General features: G+C 43.4%; 1 protein-coding gene across 1 annotated transcript in view; it reads left to right on the top strand.

The window, feature by feature from the left end:
* Positions 1 to 418: 418 nt before the first annotated feature.
* Positions 419 to 15,974, top strand: part of PSD3 (pleckstrin and Sec7 domain containing 3) — a 114,836-nt gene continuing 99,280 nt past the window's right edge. Inside the window, exons 1-2 of the mRNA XM_041395940.1 lie at positions 419 to 493; positions 12,408 to 12,516. Coding sequence (XP_041251874.1) covers positions 473 to 493; positions 12,408 to 12,516 — 130 coding nt within the window. The 5' untranslated portion in view covers positions 419 to 472. The remainder of the gene's footprint in view (positions 494 to 12,407; positions 12,517 to 15,974) is intronic.

The raw sequence follows: 15,974 nt of genomic DNA, 5'->3' as shown, positions 1-15,974 counted from the left end.
TTTTTTTTTTTTTTTTTTTTTTTTTTTTTTTTTTTTTTTTTTTCCCTTCCTCTCCCAACAACTGCGAGCCGCACTGAGGGGATTTAAGAGCAGAGTACGGCATGTCCCAGCACCCGCGGGCTTTGGTCGTGTTCCTGCCCAGCGCTGCTGCTGCGGGCACGCGGTCTGGGTTGTGCCTTTCACTCTATTGCTTTGCTAATCCTGAAATATATATATATATGTATTTATTTATTTAAAAATTTATTATTTATTTATTTAAAAATCTTTTCAAGGAGCACGTGGAGCACTGGGCTCGCCTCCCCTCCCCGGCCCTCCCTTCAAACTTCACCAAATCCAGTGCCGCCGCGCTGCCGCCTCCGCTGCGGGCCGGGGGCCACCACGGCACGGCACGGAACAGCCCGGCTCGGCGCGGCTGGACTCGGCGAGGCCCGGCGGGAGGGCGGCTGCGATCCGCCGCGGCCGGCGATGGGAGATGGAGGGAGCTGGCGGTGCGGTAAGGGGCGGCGTGTGCCCGTGCGGGTGCGGGGGTTGCGCTCAGCCGGAGGCACTTTTTCCCAATTACTTTTCCATTTTTTCTTTCCCTCTAGTTCTTTTTTCTTCTTTCTATTTTCTTTTTGTTACACTTTCTCTTTCCTTTCTTCCTTCTTCCCCTATCCCTTTTCCTCTTTCCTTTTATTGTTTTCCTTTTCCCCCCTTTTTTCTTTTTTTTTTTTTTTTTTTTTTTTAATCCTTTTCACAGTGCCCTAAGAGAAAAAAGGTCGGAGCCTACTTCTGTGCTCGTAACTAGATCCCGAGAGACACCAGCTGCAGCAGGGAAGCTGCACTCGGGGCTGGGACCCCGAGCCTGCTCGTCGTGCACTTCGTTTTGCTTGTGTCTCCAAGTAACTTGTCTGTCTGTCACATCAGCACTGTTGCTGCACTGGCAAGCTCTCTTAATCTAGCCAAATTCTTGAATTAAACAAGACGTTGTCAGAAGAGCGTTTGGCTGAGAAGTAGCATTGCACTTTCAGGGCAAGAGTGGGGTTGAGATGATTTCACCAAAAGTATAAAACCGTAGAATATTAAACTACCCAGGCATGCTCCTGTGCAGCTGAGGTGCTATCTTCATCTTTGGTCCCGGGGAGTGCAGCTACACTTCTCAGTGGGAGCATAAACGTATATTTGAAATGAGTTTGAACTTCACACAAACCCACTGAAGTTGCGAGCTCCCATATAGGTGAGTATTTCTGTGCTATAAACATCAATTACCTGTCTGCCACAGGGTCCAGTTAGTATATTGTCAGGCAAAGCTACATGTATATTATTGAAGTGCTTTGGGTGTGTAATAGGCAACTGCAAGTACTCTTAGTTTTGTAGCTTCAGTCACACTTTAATTCTGTCTGTGCATAGGGGCATTAACTCAGAATGTCAAATGCAGTATTTGTAATGAAACTGGAGGTTGCACACCCAGTGTTTGAAGCAATTCTAATAGACTGCTGCGAGTCATCCAAGCCTTTCTGGTTTAGCTAGTAGAAAGAAGCCTCTTTCTACTCCAAATGCTTTTTCATCAGTCATATCCTTAGTTGATGTGTTTCAGCAGATGTTACCAGTTTAATGTACAGTGAATCTGTCCTAGCTCTGTTGGTTTACACAGACAGAGAGTTTGGGGCATACTTATGGGAGAGAGGTGAAGTTAACCATGTAGGAGATCCTGTTCAAATGACCCCATTCAATTAGAGCCTTGGCTCATTGGGGAGTGTGAGAACATCCTTTGTGGTAGTGGTGATGATTAAAAAAAAATCCAGGAAACCTACATGCTGCTGCTTTCAAAACTTGAAACAAGTTTTGAAACAAAAAAGCTAGGACTTCTTAATCCGCACAGAAAATTCTTGCATAACTGACCTCTGTGAGAGTGGTTCTCTTGAGCTATTAGTGCTTGAGTGGATTGTTTGATTTACTATTTCCAATTTCCAGTTTTCAATTTTCAGTTTGATCTCTGTGCTGTCAAAGTGAGAAGGAAAAGAGCAGTGAGGATCTTAACTAACGTGCTAGCGGCTTTTTTTCCCCAGCAAATCCTTTACTGTTGTCAAGGTACACAGATGAAGGACATGGATGTTGTTTAGAGTACTTCTCCTCCCTGCCTCCAGACCAACACAGTCTTTCTATTCTTGCCCATCACACCAGGAAGCTCTGGCAATTGATTTTGCAGCTTTGATATAAGACATGGTTTGTGGTTTGATTCTTGTAGGCTGAGAGGTAGTCTCTCTGCAAGAGTGCCATGAAGCATCTCTGCAGGCACTTGTCTCCATGCATGTGTTCTGAGATGAGTGCTGGAAGATTCAGCATTTAGGCAGTACAAGTTGTACACCACACAAGGCCACCAGTACTAAGTAAGGGTGCTTGGGCCATGGCTGGTAGAAACAGTCTTTGTGCTTGCACAGTAGGTGATTTCTTGAAACCATCCCTGCTTCATGGAGAGACAGGCAGGCAGACCTGAGGGCCTGAGTTATTTTTCTCAGGCATGTGTTTCTCTGAGGTTTGTGTTTCTCTTTTGAGAACGTCTGTTTGCTTGCAATGGTCTTGAGAGAGAGCAAGAGGCTGGGGTACTGCTGGGTGCTGATTTAAATGTGATTTAGAGGTAGCACAATGGTAGTGGCCTAGTGAAGGGAGCCCAAGAAAGGGAGGGAGGGGGTAGTGTCAGCATAGTATTAGGTGGGTCCCCAGGGTGCTGGGAAGCCATTTGCCAAGCTGTTGTTCTTCAGCTGAGGGTGGACAAACCTGTGAACTGCTGCTAGAACTCAAAGATTGAGGCTGTCAGAGTATCCTGCTCCAGATCAACTCTGCCTTGGGAGTGCTGAGGATCCCCAGGGTGCAGCAGCTGTTAAGAGTTGTTTGGTGAGAGTCTTGCTGAGCTTACCCAGCAAAGGCGGGACTAATGTTCCTGGGCTCAGCAGGGACATATGCCACCCACCACCCTTGAAGGGACATTCCCTTGCAAATGGTCCCTGATGGAGAGCTGGCTTCTGGTGAAGCAGGGATTTCTCGATCTGCCACCTCTTGATCTGATTTCTTGATCTGCCACCAAGACCTGCTTTGTGGCCTGGATGGTTCATTGCATCCTAGTGTGTTGTCAAATTGCATGTGGCTCCTTCCTCTCTAAGTTTGGCTGAGAAGGGGGATGTGTGCTAGGGAGCTTCTCTGGGCAGTGACTGCAAAGTGGGTCTGCAGATAAACAAATTTAGGTCTTGTGCAATTTGTGTCCTGAGCTTCTGACTATCTTCCTAAATGGATTGATGCCCATCAAACCCCATGATCACAAAGACTATTTCTAGTCCTTATTTTCTTGTTTGTAGTGATGTGAAATTGGGGCGGGGGAGGGGTGTATTAGAAATAATTTTCTTCTGTTAGATGAAAGAGCTCGAGGTGTCTGTCTCACACTTTCATTCTGGATGTAGGTGTATGTAAGTGTTCCATTCCTCTCAGGAATGGCACTGTTTGAATTATCCTTCTGCAGTATGTTTCCAGATACTTTCTCTGAGTGCAGCTCCTCCTTGCTCTGAGATGTTTCTTGCTGTTTTGTCAGCTTGTGTTCGAGACCACAGACTCCTGTGGTGCTAATGCATCCGAACGTTTATTCTCTTCATTACAGAGATGAGCAAGGCAGGTTTCGGATGGTGCTTAAAAGCAGGGTGGGGTGAGAGCTAGCCCTCTGGGTGCGGGCTTGGTTGCTACAGGGTTGAATCAGGAGTCAGAGGAGTTGGATATTACCTGGCCATTGAAGCTTGAATGGCTTCTGACTTGACTGTACTTCCTGGATGCTGTAAGTAAAAAAACCTGTTTGGGCACTGGATCAGGCTGTCCATCAGAGTGTGAGCACTGAATTTCCACCTCCACTGAGTACCTCAGCCACCAGTGATGGCTGTGGGAAATGTGTGCCTCCCTTTGCTAACTGCACAGAAGATTTTCACTATTGCAACTTCTGGGCTAAGCCAAAGGAAACCAGGCTGGAGCTGGCTTCTAAAGATGGCCTGCCAGGGCAGAAACACAGCGGTCACTGCTGTGCTTGCTGAGCAACTTTTTGCTGCCTGGTGAAAGGACTTTCTTGCACAGGACTTGGTGGTCATGATGGGTCCCTTCCAACTCAGCTTATTTTATGATTCTATGACTGAAAGGAGGCCCTTGTCTTGAAACTGTGATGCAGTAGTTTGGGAGCAGTAAGAAAACAACAGCACAGATTACATAATACAAGCCTCCCTTTTTGCAGAAGCCACGAATGGGGCTTGCTTTCACTTCTTGGAGTGAAATGACACAGTGGAAGATGTGGCTTAAAGTGTATTCATTTTTTTTACAACAGTTTTCAAATGGGAAGTGTCAGTTGAGTAATAACTGCATCTCCCAGGCTGAATGAATGCAAAGTGTGATGGAAAGATGCACTTAGGCCTGGGATATATCTGCATGACTGTGCTACCAGAAGAATGCTTCCCAGGAAAGCCCTGTTCTCAAGAGGAAACAAATTCTAGTACCAGCAAGTTCTGATTGTTGTCAGCTGTCTTGTCTGTGAACTTGCTGTGACTTAATGAGATAAAAAGAAGAGGTATTAACTTCCTCACTAGTGGGACATGAGTGCCAGCTGGCCTGTGTTGTGCTGCTTGTGGGGGATATAACATCTTTAATGTCTTCTGCCTTCTTGCCACAGCTGGAACTGCCTGTCGGCTCCTGACCACTTGCAGAGCCATAGCTGCCCAACAATGTTGGCAGTCCTTAAGGTGCACTTTCTTAGCAAGCATACGGTCTTGCAAGAATATTTTCAGTCCCCCAGTGCCTACTCCTCAGGAGAAATTGTTGATGTGTTTTCTCACTTCTGCCTTAATTGTACCAGACATAAGATGGCTCAGATCAAACTTCAAATTTCTGTTCCAAAAAACTTCTCTTAAATCTAGGTAAGGCTCAGAAAAAACTGCTGAGGTGAAAGCTGTAAAATTAATTTAAATATGATAGGAAATAATCATGCAGAATCAGTAAGCTATGTCTAAGATACATACCCCTTTTTGCATACTCTGTTACTGTGTTGTTAGTTCTACAGTTTGCACTTGCTGCAGAGAAAATGCACGTTTTTACACTTTCGTAAATGCTAATTCTTCCGGTGTAGAGTGGTCTGATGGCTGGTTGTGGGGTGTTTTGTATTTGTTGGTTTGTGTTTTTTTGTTTTTTTATTTTTAAACCATTCACTGAAATGGAATATTTTCATCACTTGGGGAGACTGCCTTAAACTATTTATAACTTTGATTTGAAAAATGAAGATGAGCTCTCCCAATACCCTGTCCCTCCATCCATAAAAGCAGTGTATATTTAGCTGGACATAAAGAATGTACAGCACATGGCAAAGGATGCTGTCTGTAAAGTTTCAAGGGACAGCAGATGTTGGCTAGGGTTTTGGAAAGAATTTAGTTGCTTAAAGAAAAACAGAACTAACTTCTGGTAGGCTCATGAGGCATTTAGGTATATTCAAATTTTAGGTTCCATGGAGGAGAAATCCATGTGGAGCAGACCTGTAGCCTGTCTAAACATTGTCCTACCATCTGAGATGCCTGAAGATGATGGAAGCACACTAGCTGCTGAAGTGAAGCAGTCTGTCAGTTTGCTAAATATACTGGAACAGATTCAACAAAAACAGTAAATGCAAGATGTCTACTGCATGCATTACTGAATTCTCTGGATATAAGATGCTGTCTTTGCACAGTTTTTCTTAAATCACACCCCACCCCAATGCGCTTTGACATAACTCAGGAATATACTTGCACTGTGGCTTTAGAAAAGTTTTGGGTGTTTTTCTTCATTTCTGTGTGTTATGTCTAAGAATACAGTGGTTCAGGCAGTGAGCTATAGTCTTCTTCTCAGAGGACTTGTTTTGATTGTTGCACATACCTTAGAAATAATGCGTAGATATCCAAAGGTCCCTACAGCATGCATCAAAAATCACTGACTTGACAAATACAAAATGCTGAGTGACCTTTAATGGTAAAGTGTAACCATACAGACTTTGAATTAATATGCTGTTCAAAGCCATGCAGTTACAGCTCAGACAGCGTCAGGCTTTGCATAATAGACTGGAAACAAATTTTACCTGCTTAATACTGCTGCTAAGGCATTCATTTGAGGTTTTTTGGTCGCTGTTCCGAGGTTTTCTCCTAAACAGAAACTCTTTTGCTTCATTTCTGAGCTGAGCCTCTCTTTAGATACTGAACTTCTGTGAAGTCTGCCTTTGTGCGGGGAGAGCAGCTTTGATAGGATCTGTACCCTTTCAGTTTTGTTCTCTCCAGCCTGACTGCTTCCTGAAAGGCTGCTCATAGTAAACAAACCTTGTTTACTATGGGGAATAATGGCATGGGAAGCCTGCAGTGCCCCGGTGTCTTTTGGTGAATCCCCTGGGGTAAGCTGTGGAGTGTGTTGTGGTGAGGACTCAAGAGGAGCTCGCTGGATGGTACCAAGCCTGAGGTTGCTCCAGTCCACAGCCATGCCAAAGCCTTGTAAGCAGGTAGTAGTGACTCTCTGCACTGGTTTGGATTCAAGGCTGCTTTAGTCCAGGAGTATGTATGTGGTCATGGAGGTCAGCAGATGCCCAGGAAGAGGTCAGCTTAGAGATTTGTGAGAAGGATGTGATTTCTATATTGTTAGGGATTTGTATCCCTTGAGCTTGTTCACCCTCCTTGTCAGGTACCTCAGTATTTTGGTTTCTGTGAGATTGCTTTGCAAGGTGGTTGGTGATTTTGACTACAAACTGTACTAGGAACCATGTCCTCTTTGGTGTGGTGCTGACTCCCAATACCTTCTGCTGTCTTCTGGCTGTTGGATTAAAAAATAAAGGTGCTGAATTACTGATTGTTCTTTGCTTTTTTTCAGACCCCTTATCACTGCAAGCACCTCTGCCACATCTCTCAGTTGTCTTGTAGCTGAAAAGTCTTATGTGACCCTCTCTAAAATCCTGACTTCTCTGCTGTATGCAGTGCTCTCACACAAGCCCATTCTTTCCTCCCCACCTTCTAGTTTTCTATAAATCTCCCTGCAACTCCTGATAGTTAGGAATTAGTTTAAAACCCAGGCTTAGATTTCTTCTCATTCAAAACCTTGGCTAGCATTAAGTTTTAGCAGCTCTAGCTGAGATTAAGCCATGCAAAGCTCCTGTTCTTTTGAATTTTTAATCTGTTTTACTAATGCTTTAATGCAAGAATTGCAAACATGTATTAGTGTGGGCAGGTATAAGGAAAACACAGCTATGGTGTATGAGGTCACATGGAATTAAACAGTACAACCCTTGCCTACCCAGTTGTCTTACTGTGAGTACCCACACTCTTCCTTGATGTTGGTGCACTAGGTTTTACCAGTTAGCAAGTTTATTTTAATGCCAGCTTTCTGCATTTAATCCTGTTACTTTTCATGTTAGGAAAGTGATTTAAGACAAGCTCAACAGGCATAGTCTTTTCAGAACAATTGATATGACCTGTCAAAAACAGTGAAGCTTGCTGAGCTCTTGGCCACTCAGGGATGATGCGACAGCAGAGGCAGAGCTCTCAATGCAGGATTCTGTAAAGACTTGCCCATGACATTGCAGTTTGCTGGAGAAGATCTTAAAATCTGTGGGAACCATCTGTCCATCATTCCTGCTGAGAGCATAAAGTCACTGTATTGGGGTATTTGAAAGGCTGCTGACAGGCAATTGAGTTTTTTGCTGCTAGAGATGTTGGTGAAGCAATGAGACTGGACCAAGCACAGCCAGGGACTAGAAATGGTCCGGGTATGACTGTGAAGTTCTCCGTAGTAGACTGACACAGTTTACAGGCATTCTTCAAGGCTTTTTTTCTGCTTTCTTGCAATACTGCAGCATTTCCCCAGTAACCTCAGTGAAACCTCTAAAAGTCGCTCCAGGGTAGGGGCTGTGGTGGTATGGCTGAGGGGGTAGGCAGGAAGTTCTGGGAAACAGAGCTGTGCACATACGAAGCATGTAAAACTGAGGCTTCCTCATGATATGGCTTAGCTGTGGGGACATGCCTGAGAATGCTTTCACCTCTCTGTCCTGGCTAACAGTTCTTCATGAACAGTCCTTAGGTCCCTTCCTGCTGATGTTTCCCCTTAGTGGTCTCTTGCTGTCCAGAATTTTGGCTGACTCTTGCTCTCTGAAGACTTATGTTTGAGTACCCATCCTGTTCTGCTTTTTCTCATGCACTCTTTTCCCAGGTCTTCTGCAAGGAGTGAGTCTGTCTTAACAGCATCTGTCCTCTCAGGGAGTCTGAAAAATTCCAGACTGGAAGTTGCCATTTAATTATCTGCTTCTTTGAAAACTTCCTCCTTATTAGACATTTTCAAAGTATATGACCTTAAGTTTGAATGCTTGAGGAGGCATGGGTTCACACTGGTTCTTTGTGCTCAGACTGACCCATTGCTTGTCCCACCAGCTGTGGACAGTGTTATCCCCTTCCACTGAGACAAAGCCCAGCTCTCCTGTCAGCTTAGCTGAAAATGGTGGTGAGATAGCAAGAGTTTGATATTCTTCACTTAAAGCTCTCTGACATGTAGGTATGTGTCTTGGTTTCAGACAGCTTAGGAGGAAACATTTACCCCAAGACAGTATGCTAAAAAAGGCCCCAAGACAAAACCAGTTGTTCCCAAAAAAAGGTCCCAACCAGAATGTCAGTGAAAGTCAAAACAGGATACTTTGGTGGTTTTCTTCTGTGGAGAAAGGAGAAGCTTTTTGTTCAGCTTTTTATGACTCACTATACCTTCCTAAAAACCACTGGGATTTTTGGAGGGCAGTTTGGGGGGAGCTTACCAGTTGAAATGAAATTCATCCAGAGAGCGAAACTGTGTTTCAGGAAAGGCAGCAACCAGCTCTCTTCAGGAGTTAAAGACACCTCTCAAGGGTGAATTGTGGAAACAGTTTCTCCTTGCAGATACTGACCTGCTGCTCCATTTGCACATCCAGACTTGCTGGGCTGACTTACCTGTCCTTGGCAGCTCCTGCTGGAGAAGCAGGTACCCTGTGGTCTTAGCATCCTGCTACTGTCCAGTTCACTGCTAAGACACGGATTCAGCAGCTTCATTCCTGTGCTGGCCTGAAACAACCACAAGCACCATGGGCTTATCCTAAAGAATCTCTCTGCTCCCTAAGCATGAAACAGAAGGTCAGCAAGGTAGGAGCTCTGTTGACCCATGCCAATGCCTTGTGTGAGGTCAATAGAAACTGGTCCAGTGTGTTGGCAGGAGGTCTGAGGGGTGAGGACTGCCAAATGCAAACCAATGCAACATCATAAATGTTATCTAAAATTCACTGAGGGGGAAATGCAGCCTTCCTAACTCCTAACCAAGAGCTATAATCTAGAGAATTAGGCTTTATCAAACATGTTCAAACAGGCAGAAAGCACTGCAAGAATGATGCTCCAATGGGTAGGCTTTTGCTGCCTCTCTGCCCAGAGCATCACTGGACTGAAAAATAATACTTATATGGCTCATGAGAAATGTACGTAGAGCTGGGCTGATTTAAGGGGATTGGTGCTCTTAAGTGTCACTCTGTCCAGCAGTGACAAAGACAAGATGCTTCAAAGGTGGTGGTTAAAGCCCTCTGAGGGAAGCAATTATGAAATGGCTGACTTGGATGCAGATTTCTTTGCCCTTGAGCTGCGAGAGAAGGCTTAAGCAGGAGTTTTATATCCCTTTCAATCTTGATTGTATTTAATCTTTGCTAATGCAGCTTGAAAGCACCATGAATTTTTGTCCAGCCCATTTCTGGGCTCCTCGTTTCAGGGCATTGTGACTGCCGCAACGCTTGGTGGGTGGTAGATTGAAAGAAGGAAAGGAGAAGTTGTCTCTTGATTTGGACATTGGTAAAGCCATAGTCTTAAAAACTAGCACTGACCTCAGAGCATCCTCATTCTTTCCTGCTCTTCCATTCTTTTTTAATATGTCTTGTTTGGATGAAATATGATTAACTAACCTTTAAGCGTGGATATGGACTTTCTTTATACATCCTTTTAGTGCTCTGACAACCTAAATAGATGTTAAATACAGCTGTTCCCATACACAAGCCAGTATCTGTAATTTTCATCAGCAGCGTTGAGCACTTCTGACAATCAAGTTGCCCCTTTCAGATACAAAGACTAAGATCGTGCAGCCTCTGTTTAGGCACTTACCTCTGATAAATGATGGCCTATACACTGAAACCCCATTAATTTTACAATTTACTTGTGACTGTTACTGGATGATGCAGAAGGTGCTGTAAGCTGGAGTTTTCTTCTTTGCTTTACAGTAAGGTACTGGCGAATACAGATCCTTGGAACATGTGTTTGCTGGCAAGGATACTCAGTGTAGCAGATGTCTGTGAAATCTCAAAGAGCAAGGCTGAGGGATGGAGAAGCTGTGTCCCAGAGGGGTATAGATCAGAAATTCTTTACTGCTCAGGAACTGTTCTGTTCATTTTATTTTCCATTTCATTTATCTGTCACTGGGATTTGGCACCAGCTAGTTGTTAGCCATCCCATCCCTTCACATCCCTCTGAGTAGGCTGAATTTTTGTCTGGCTGTGTAAGGTACTCCTGTCTAAGCTGTTGCAGACAAAGAGCCTTCTCCTGTGTCTGGCTCCAGCTATTCCTTTTCTAACCCTTCCTGCCTCCCTGCCAGTGAATGAATGCAGGCCTGTAAGGGCAGGACAGACATGGTGATTTCTTCCAAGCTCATTTTGTCATGCTTGTGATAGTTATTTTTGTGATAGAAATCCCTTTATCTGTTCCATCACATCTTTACCAAAGGATTGGGTAGGCTGGTGTTAGCATGTGCATCAGTGTACTGAAGCCCTAGTGCTGAGTAGTTGGACTAGTGAATGTCTAGTGAATGGTAAATAAATTAGTCCAAGACCCCTGTGTAAGATCTGCTGTTGACTTAGGGTAGAGTGGTGTTGGACTAAATCTTGCAGAACTGGCACAGTGCAGAAAGGTAGGAGAAGAAATGGGTGTAAAAGGCCAGGGGAACCTGGAGCAAAACCATTCTAGGACATAGGACAAGATAACTATTTGTCAGTGTGCTCCTGGAAGAAAATACAATTGTTGGACAGATGTCCTAGGAGTAATATATGGATTTGTGGTTCCATCCATCTCTGATTAAAGAGCTGTGACTATGTGTTCCTGTGAATTATATGTCCCTTGTACTTTGAATTTCTGTTTATATCTGACGCTTATCCTGAGGTATTTGATAGAAATACTTAAAAGTTATTGTTGTCCTGGGGGGTGGAATGTTCCATTTAACTTTGTTTTTTAAAGAGTGTTTTTGCAAGCTAATGCTTTCACCAATGTAAACCATGCCATGGCTTGCTATGCCAGAGCAATTGACTGCCTCATATGAATATAAAGTTTACTGAAGAATTTATGGAGTTAGTGATTTATTTTATCTGTCACTTCAAACAGAAGAATTACGGGCTCCATCTTGCCCAGCTGGGAAGGAACTTAATGCTGACTCTAGATAGTTTTTGCACTACAGTTTATTGCTGGCGTGTGCTTTATCTTAGAGATTTGTTTTGTCCCTACCTGTTTAGAAGAGTATTTTGATCTTAGTCCTGTAGCTTTTCTCTCTTCTGAGAAACTGGACCTTTACTCTGTCAAAGTGTTTCTCACTAGAAAGGAGCAGTGGGAAGGTGCTGGGAGCACCAGGCTTGGGTAGAACAGGTTGCTCAATCCGTCTGTCCATTCACCCTACCAGGTGTTCCCTTGCTTACTGGACTCACCACCCTGTGTCCCCTCCCTGCCTCCTGGCCAGATAAGCAGGTTTGACTTGTGTGGTATGGTTGTAAAACCAAGTTGGGCTCTTCTCCTGACCTAGACAGTGGTGGTCATGTATGGGCTGCCCAACACGGACCCTTAGACAGTACTCCTGTCTAAGTACATGTTTGCATACCTTATCCTTCTTCCCCTTTTTAATCATCCTTGTTGTAGTCCTTGCTCCTCACTTTCTCTACCCCACTATCTTTTCAAAGAGACAGCCTGCCCCATTTATGGTTTTCCCATGAGTTCCAGTTTTATGACATGCATACTCAAATTTGCTATTTCTGATACTATTCCCTTGATATTTTTAACCCTAACCAGTATTATTGAGATAGTTGGCCACTGCTGCTGGCCTTTCAGTGGGTAAGCTGGCTAAAGAGTGTGTAAAGAGTGGTTGGCTGCTCTCACATCTCTGTTAGGTCTTTGTTCTTAATATTGAAATTCTTGGGTTCAGTGACAGAGGGGTGAGCTCTTCAAAAGCACTGAGTTGGCCCATGTCTACTCTGTATGATCTTGGTGGTGACAGAGTGAAATTAATACTTTAAAAATGCTGCCTGAAGGGATTTCATGTTCCTTCTGCTGTTTTTTCACTAAAAGGTATATAAACTTTGTTTATTTTTACTCTAGGCAGAAACACTTGTGCGGGATAATGACATATCAGCTCATGCCCAGAATGTTGCCAAGGCCAAATATGAATTTTTGTTTGGCTTGGAAGAAGAGAAGCCTTCAGGAATGGGTAAGTTCTATTTATTACTATTGTGCAAAAAAAAACCTTAAAAAAAAAAAATCTCTTAAGCTACTCAGGAAAGTTTTGCAGAAGCTTTTCCTTTAATGACCCCATGAGGCTCACTCACTCTGCTGCCCTTCACAAGTACCAGACCATAGGATCCTACTGGTTTGGCCCCAGAAAATGACAGTGGTTCCCTCTCTTACACCCCTGCCTTTCCTTCTGGCTCATCTGGGCCACCGTGATGTGACAGCAGGGACTCATGTGCTAGAGATGCATTGGTGGAGGGAATCCCTGCACTTTTCTGCAGTGGAGTTGTTCAGCCACAAGTTGTGCAATTGCACATGCTGAAACATTTCCATTTCTGCCTGGAGATCCTTCCAGAAATGCACTTTATGGTCCTGTTACAGGTAGAGGTAGGTGAGATTTTAATTCAGATACTTGAGGTGGTACCCGAACTGCTGTGCCCTCTGGAGTCAGTGATTCCAGTAGTCCAGGTGCAATATCTAATGTTATGCCTAAGGATCTGTCTTGTTCCTGTTGTCTTCTTGTAAGTATAGGGCATTTTCTACCTTTTAAGAGCCCAAGATTAGAAGAAAATAAATGTAGTTATTGTAGCTGTTCCTCTTGCCTTGCCAAAATTATCAACAAGCCCTGTCCTCTTTGAAAAAGCATTTCCTCAGGCTGTTCTCTTTGTACCTTGATCCTTTCTAATTGCAAACTTTCTGGAATGTCACTTAATTAAACAAGACTCCCTTCTTGCCAGAAAAGGGCAGCATTTTGCTCAGAAACAAACTGTGTATGCACCTCAACTTCAGTAAGGAAAAAAAATATTAATAATGATAATAATAACAACATAAATAATAATAATAATAAAGAATAAAAAAGCAGAACTTGAATTTCTTCCTGGATTTTATGGTTTGGTCATCCACCTGGGAAATTCTAATTGCAAAGTGGAAAAAACCCAAATTTCCAAAAAGAGAAAAAAATCCTCAAAAAAAACCCAAACCAAAAGGACCTCATTTAGGAATTTTAAAAACTCTTCCAAATTGCCACAAAATGTTTATCACTTTATTACAGGAATCATGGTGACCTCATTTCTTGCTTGGAAGGACACAGTGTGAGAGCACTGTCAGCAGGCATTGGTACAAATCCAGAGACTGGTATTAAATAAAGTATGCTGTGTCTAATAAATCCAAGTGAATCTATTGTTATTACCAGCCAAAACAATTATCAAATATGACGGGTATTCCAAGCTAAGTACTGAGCTCTAAAATAAAGGATAGCAAAGAGTAAACTGGATATATTGACTTATGTGTCTAATTCTCTGTATTTTTCATGTGCTTCTTGCCTTGTTTCTGGATCTCCTTCTTGCCTTGTTTCTGGATCTTCTCCTGTTCCTTTATTAATGAGAAACTACCATTAGGGGCTAACAATTAGCAAAATGGGAGTGATTTCAAGGGACCCTGACAGAAGGGTTTGTGAATATTTAACAGTGGTTAACATACAACATTTGTGAATTGTACCAAAAAACTGGGTGACATTGTGCTTACCCGGACTGGCCTCATGCTGTCACAGACAAATGCATCCTCTTCCTCCTGCTCCTCCTTCTCTTTTACAAGTTGTTTGACTGCCATGGATAAACGAGAATGTTCTGCCCCTTCTAGTTTTTTCTTCAGCTTTTAAGTGCTTGTTTACTGGAGGTGAATGAGGACAGGGTGACTGAGGGGACAGTAGTGCAAACTCAGGGCTTTTGTACATCAAATCATGTTTTTTTTGGATTTGATAAATGTCAAATATGTCATGACATGCTTTTGGGGGAAGCAGGTGTTCTTGAAAGTCTTTCTGTTCTTCTCTGTGTTGCATGGGAAGGGAGAAAACATCACCAAAAATCCAAATAAATATGCTACTTTCTGAAGTTTCCTTTAAAAGAAAGAAGACGTGCTTTTGAGGGGTCAAAGTATGAAATATTTCAAGCAAATGAGTGACAGGGGCAGGGCCAGGAGAAGTGTTGGTGTTTAAACTTGATCAAGAAAACAACTTGTCACTGTGGGCAGTTAGGCTGAACTTTAATTAATCTAACCTAAAGCAGTTGACCTGTGCCATGGCTGGCCTCAGAAACAGAACGTGGCATGTAAGCTGCTGAACAGCTTAATTACTTCTGCCTTCTGGTCTATCCTTTCCCTTTCAGCCACAGCCATGTTACTGTAGCCCTGCTGATGCTGCTGAGGATATACATGTCTTGACTGAGTACTAAAACACTTGCATCAGACAAGCTAATTCACAAAGAAAGAGCAGTAATTGGGGGCAACTGTGGCAAACACATCTGTTTACCCACGTGGGAGATGGAAGCTTTTGTTAATAAGCTCCGTGCTGATTTTTACCTTCCAGGTTGAGGCTGCTGGTCATTTTCAGATGAGAAAATGGGGGGCGGGGGGGGAGGATAAAAAGTTAGGTGGCTTTAGAATAGGTGTTTCATCAACAACATTCAAATGCTAATAAAGCTGAAAATGTAAAACATTTTCCTTTGCTGTCTTCAGTCTGATTTTATCTGGGATGTTTGTGATCACTGATGCCCTAATGTGCTCTTGTCTTTAATGCATGATGCTTCTTGTCTGGGTCCTCTCCTCTCCTGTCCCTTGCCCATCCTTCTGCCCTCCATGCATTACTCGGAGCAGAAGCAGGTCCAAGCCCCCGAGACCCACCTATTGTGGAAAGGTTCAAGACCACACATTTTCCTGCAGACCCCTCCCACTGAGGGAGCAGGGAGGATGCACCACACTTGTCCACGTGGCCTTGCACAGCCTGGCCACCTTCCTTGGCGAAACCCCAGCCCTTCTGCCTTCCAGCAAAAGAAAATGTTTTTTAGAAACTGAATTTAGCTGGCTTGGACAAGACCTCTTCTCAGACTCACTGACATAAAAGGCTGCTTGTTGTATGTGGAAACATACATTCCTTCTCTGGAAACTGCTGTGGAAACAGTGATCTCTATTGAGCAGACTTTTCTTCAGGCTTGGCTGTGCTACAAGCCTGATTTTTATGACTTTGCCGTTAATACATTTAAATACCAAAAAGAAAAAAAAAAAGTCATGGCCACATTACTTAGTCTTAAAAGTGCTTCCTTGGGGAAAGAAGTAGGGGATACTACAAAAGAGTTCCTTAAATAAACATGAAAGCCAAATACCCCATAATTCCTGTTATATGAGAAAATAAATCCAAGACTGTTGTTAGGAAGAATAAAGGTTAATAAACAGTCTTCTCTCTGATGCTTCTGAGAGGAGAAAGCTTTCATCCCTCTTGTGTACCAGAGGTTTAATCTCTTCCTTCACAAAAAGGCCCTGTACAAATACTGCCTGTGTTGCTATGCAAATCTGGTCTTTCCCAACAGCTGCTGGAAGAAGCTTGGTTTTGAATTCCTGGAGAAACAAATAGCTTTTTGGAAAGCCTGTCACTTGCTGTTTTGTGTT

Source organism: Onychostruthus taczanowskii, unplaced genomic scaffold (assembly GCF_017590055.1).
Source record: "Onychostruthus taczanowskii isolate IOZ18803 unplaced genomic scaffold, ASM1759005v1 scaffold121, whole genome shotgun sequence".
NCBI classification, from domain to species: Eukaryota; Metazoa; Chordata; class Aves; order Passeriformes; family Passeridae; genus Onychostruthus; species Onychostruthus taczanowskii.
This window is presented reverse-complemented; position numbering and strand designations above follow the sequence as displayed.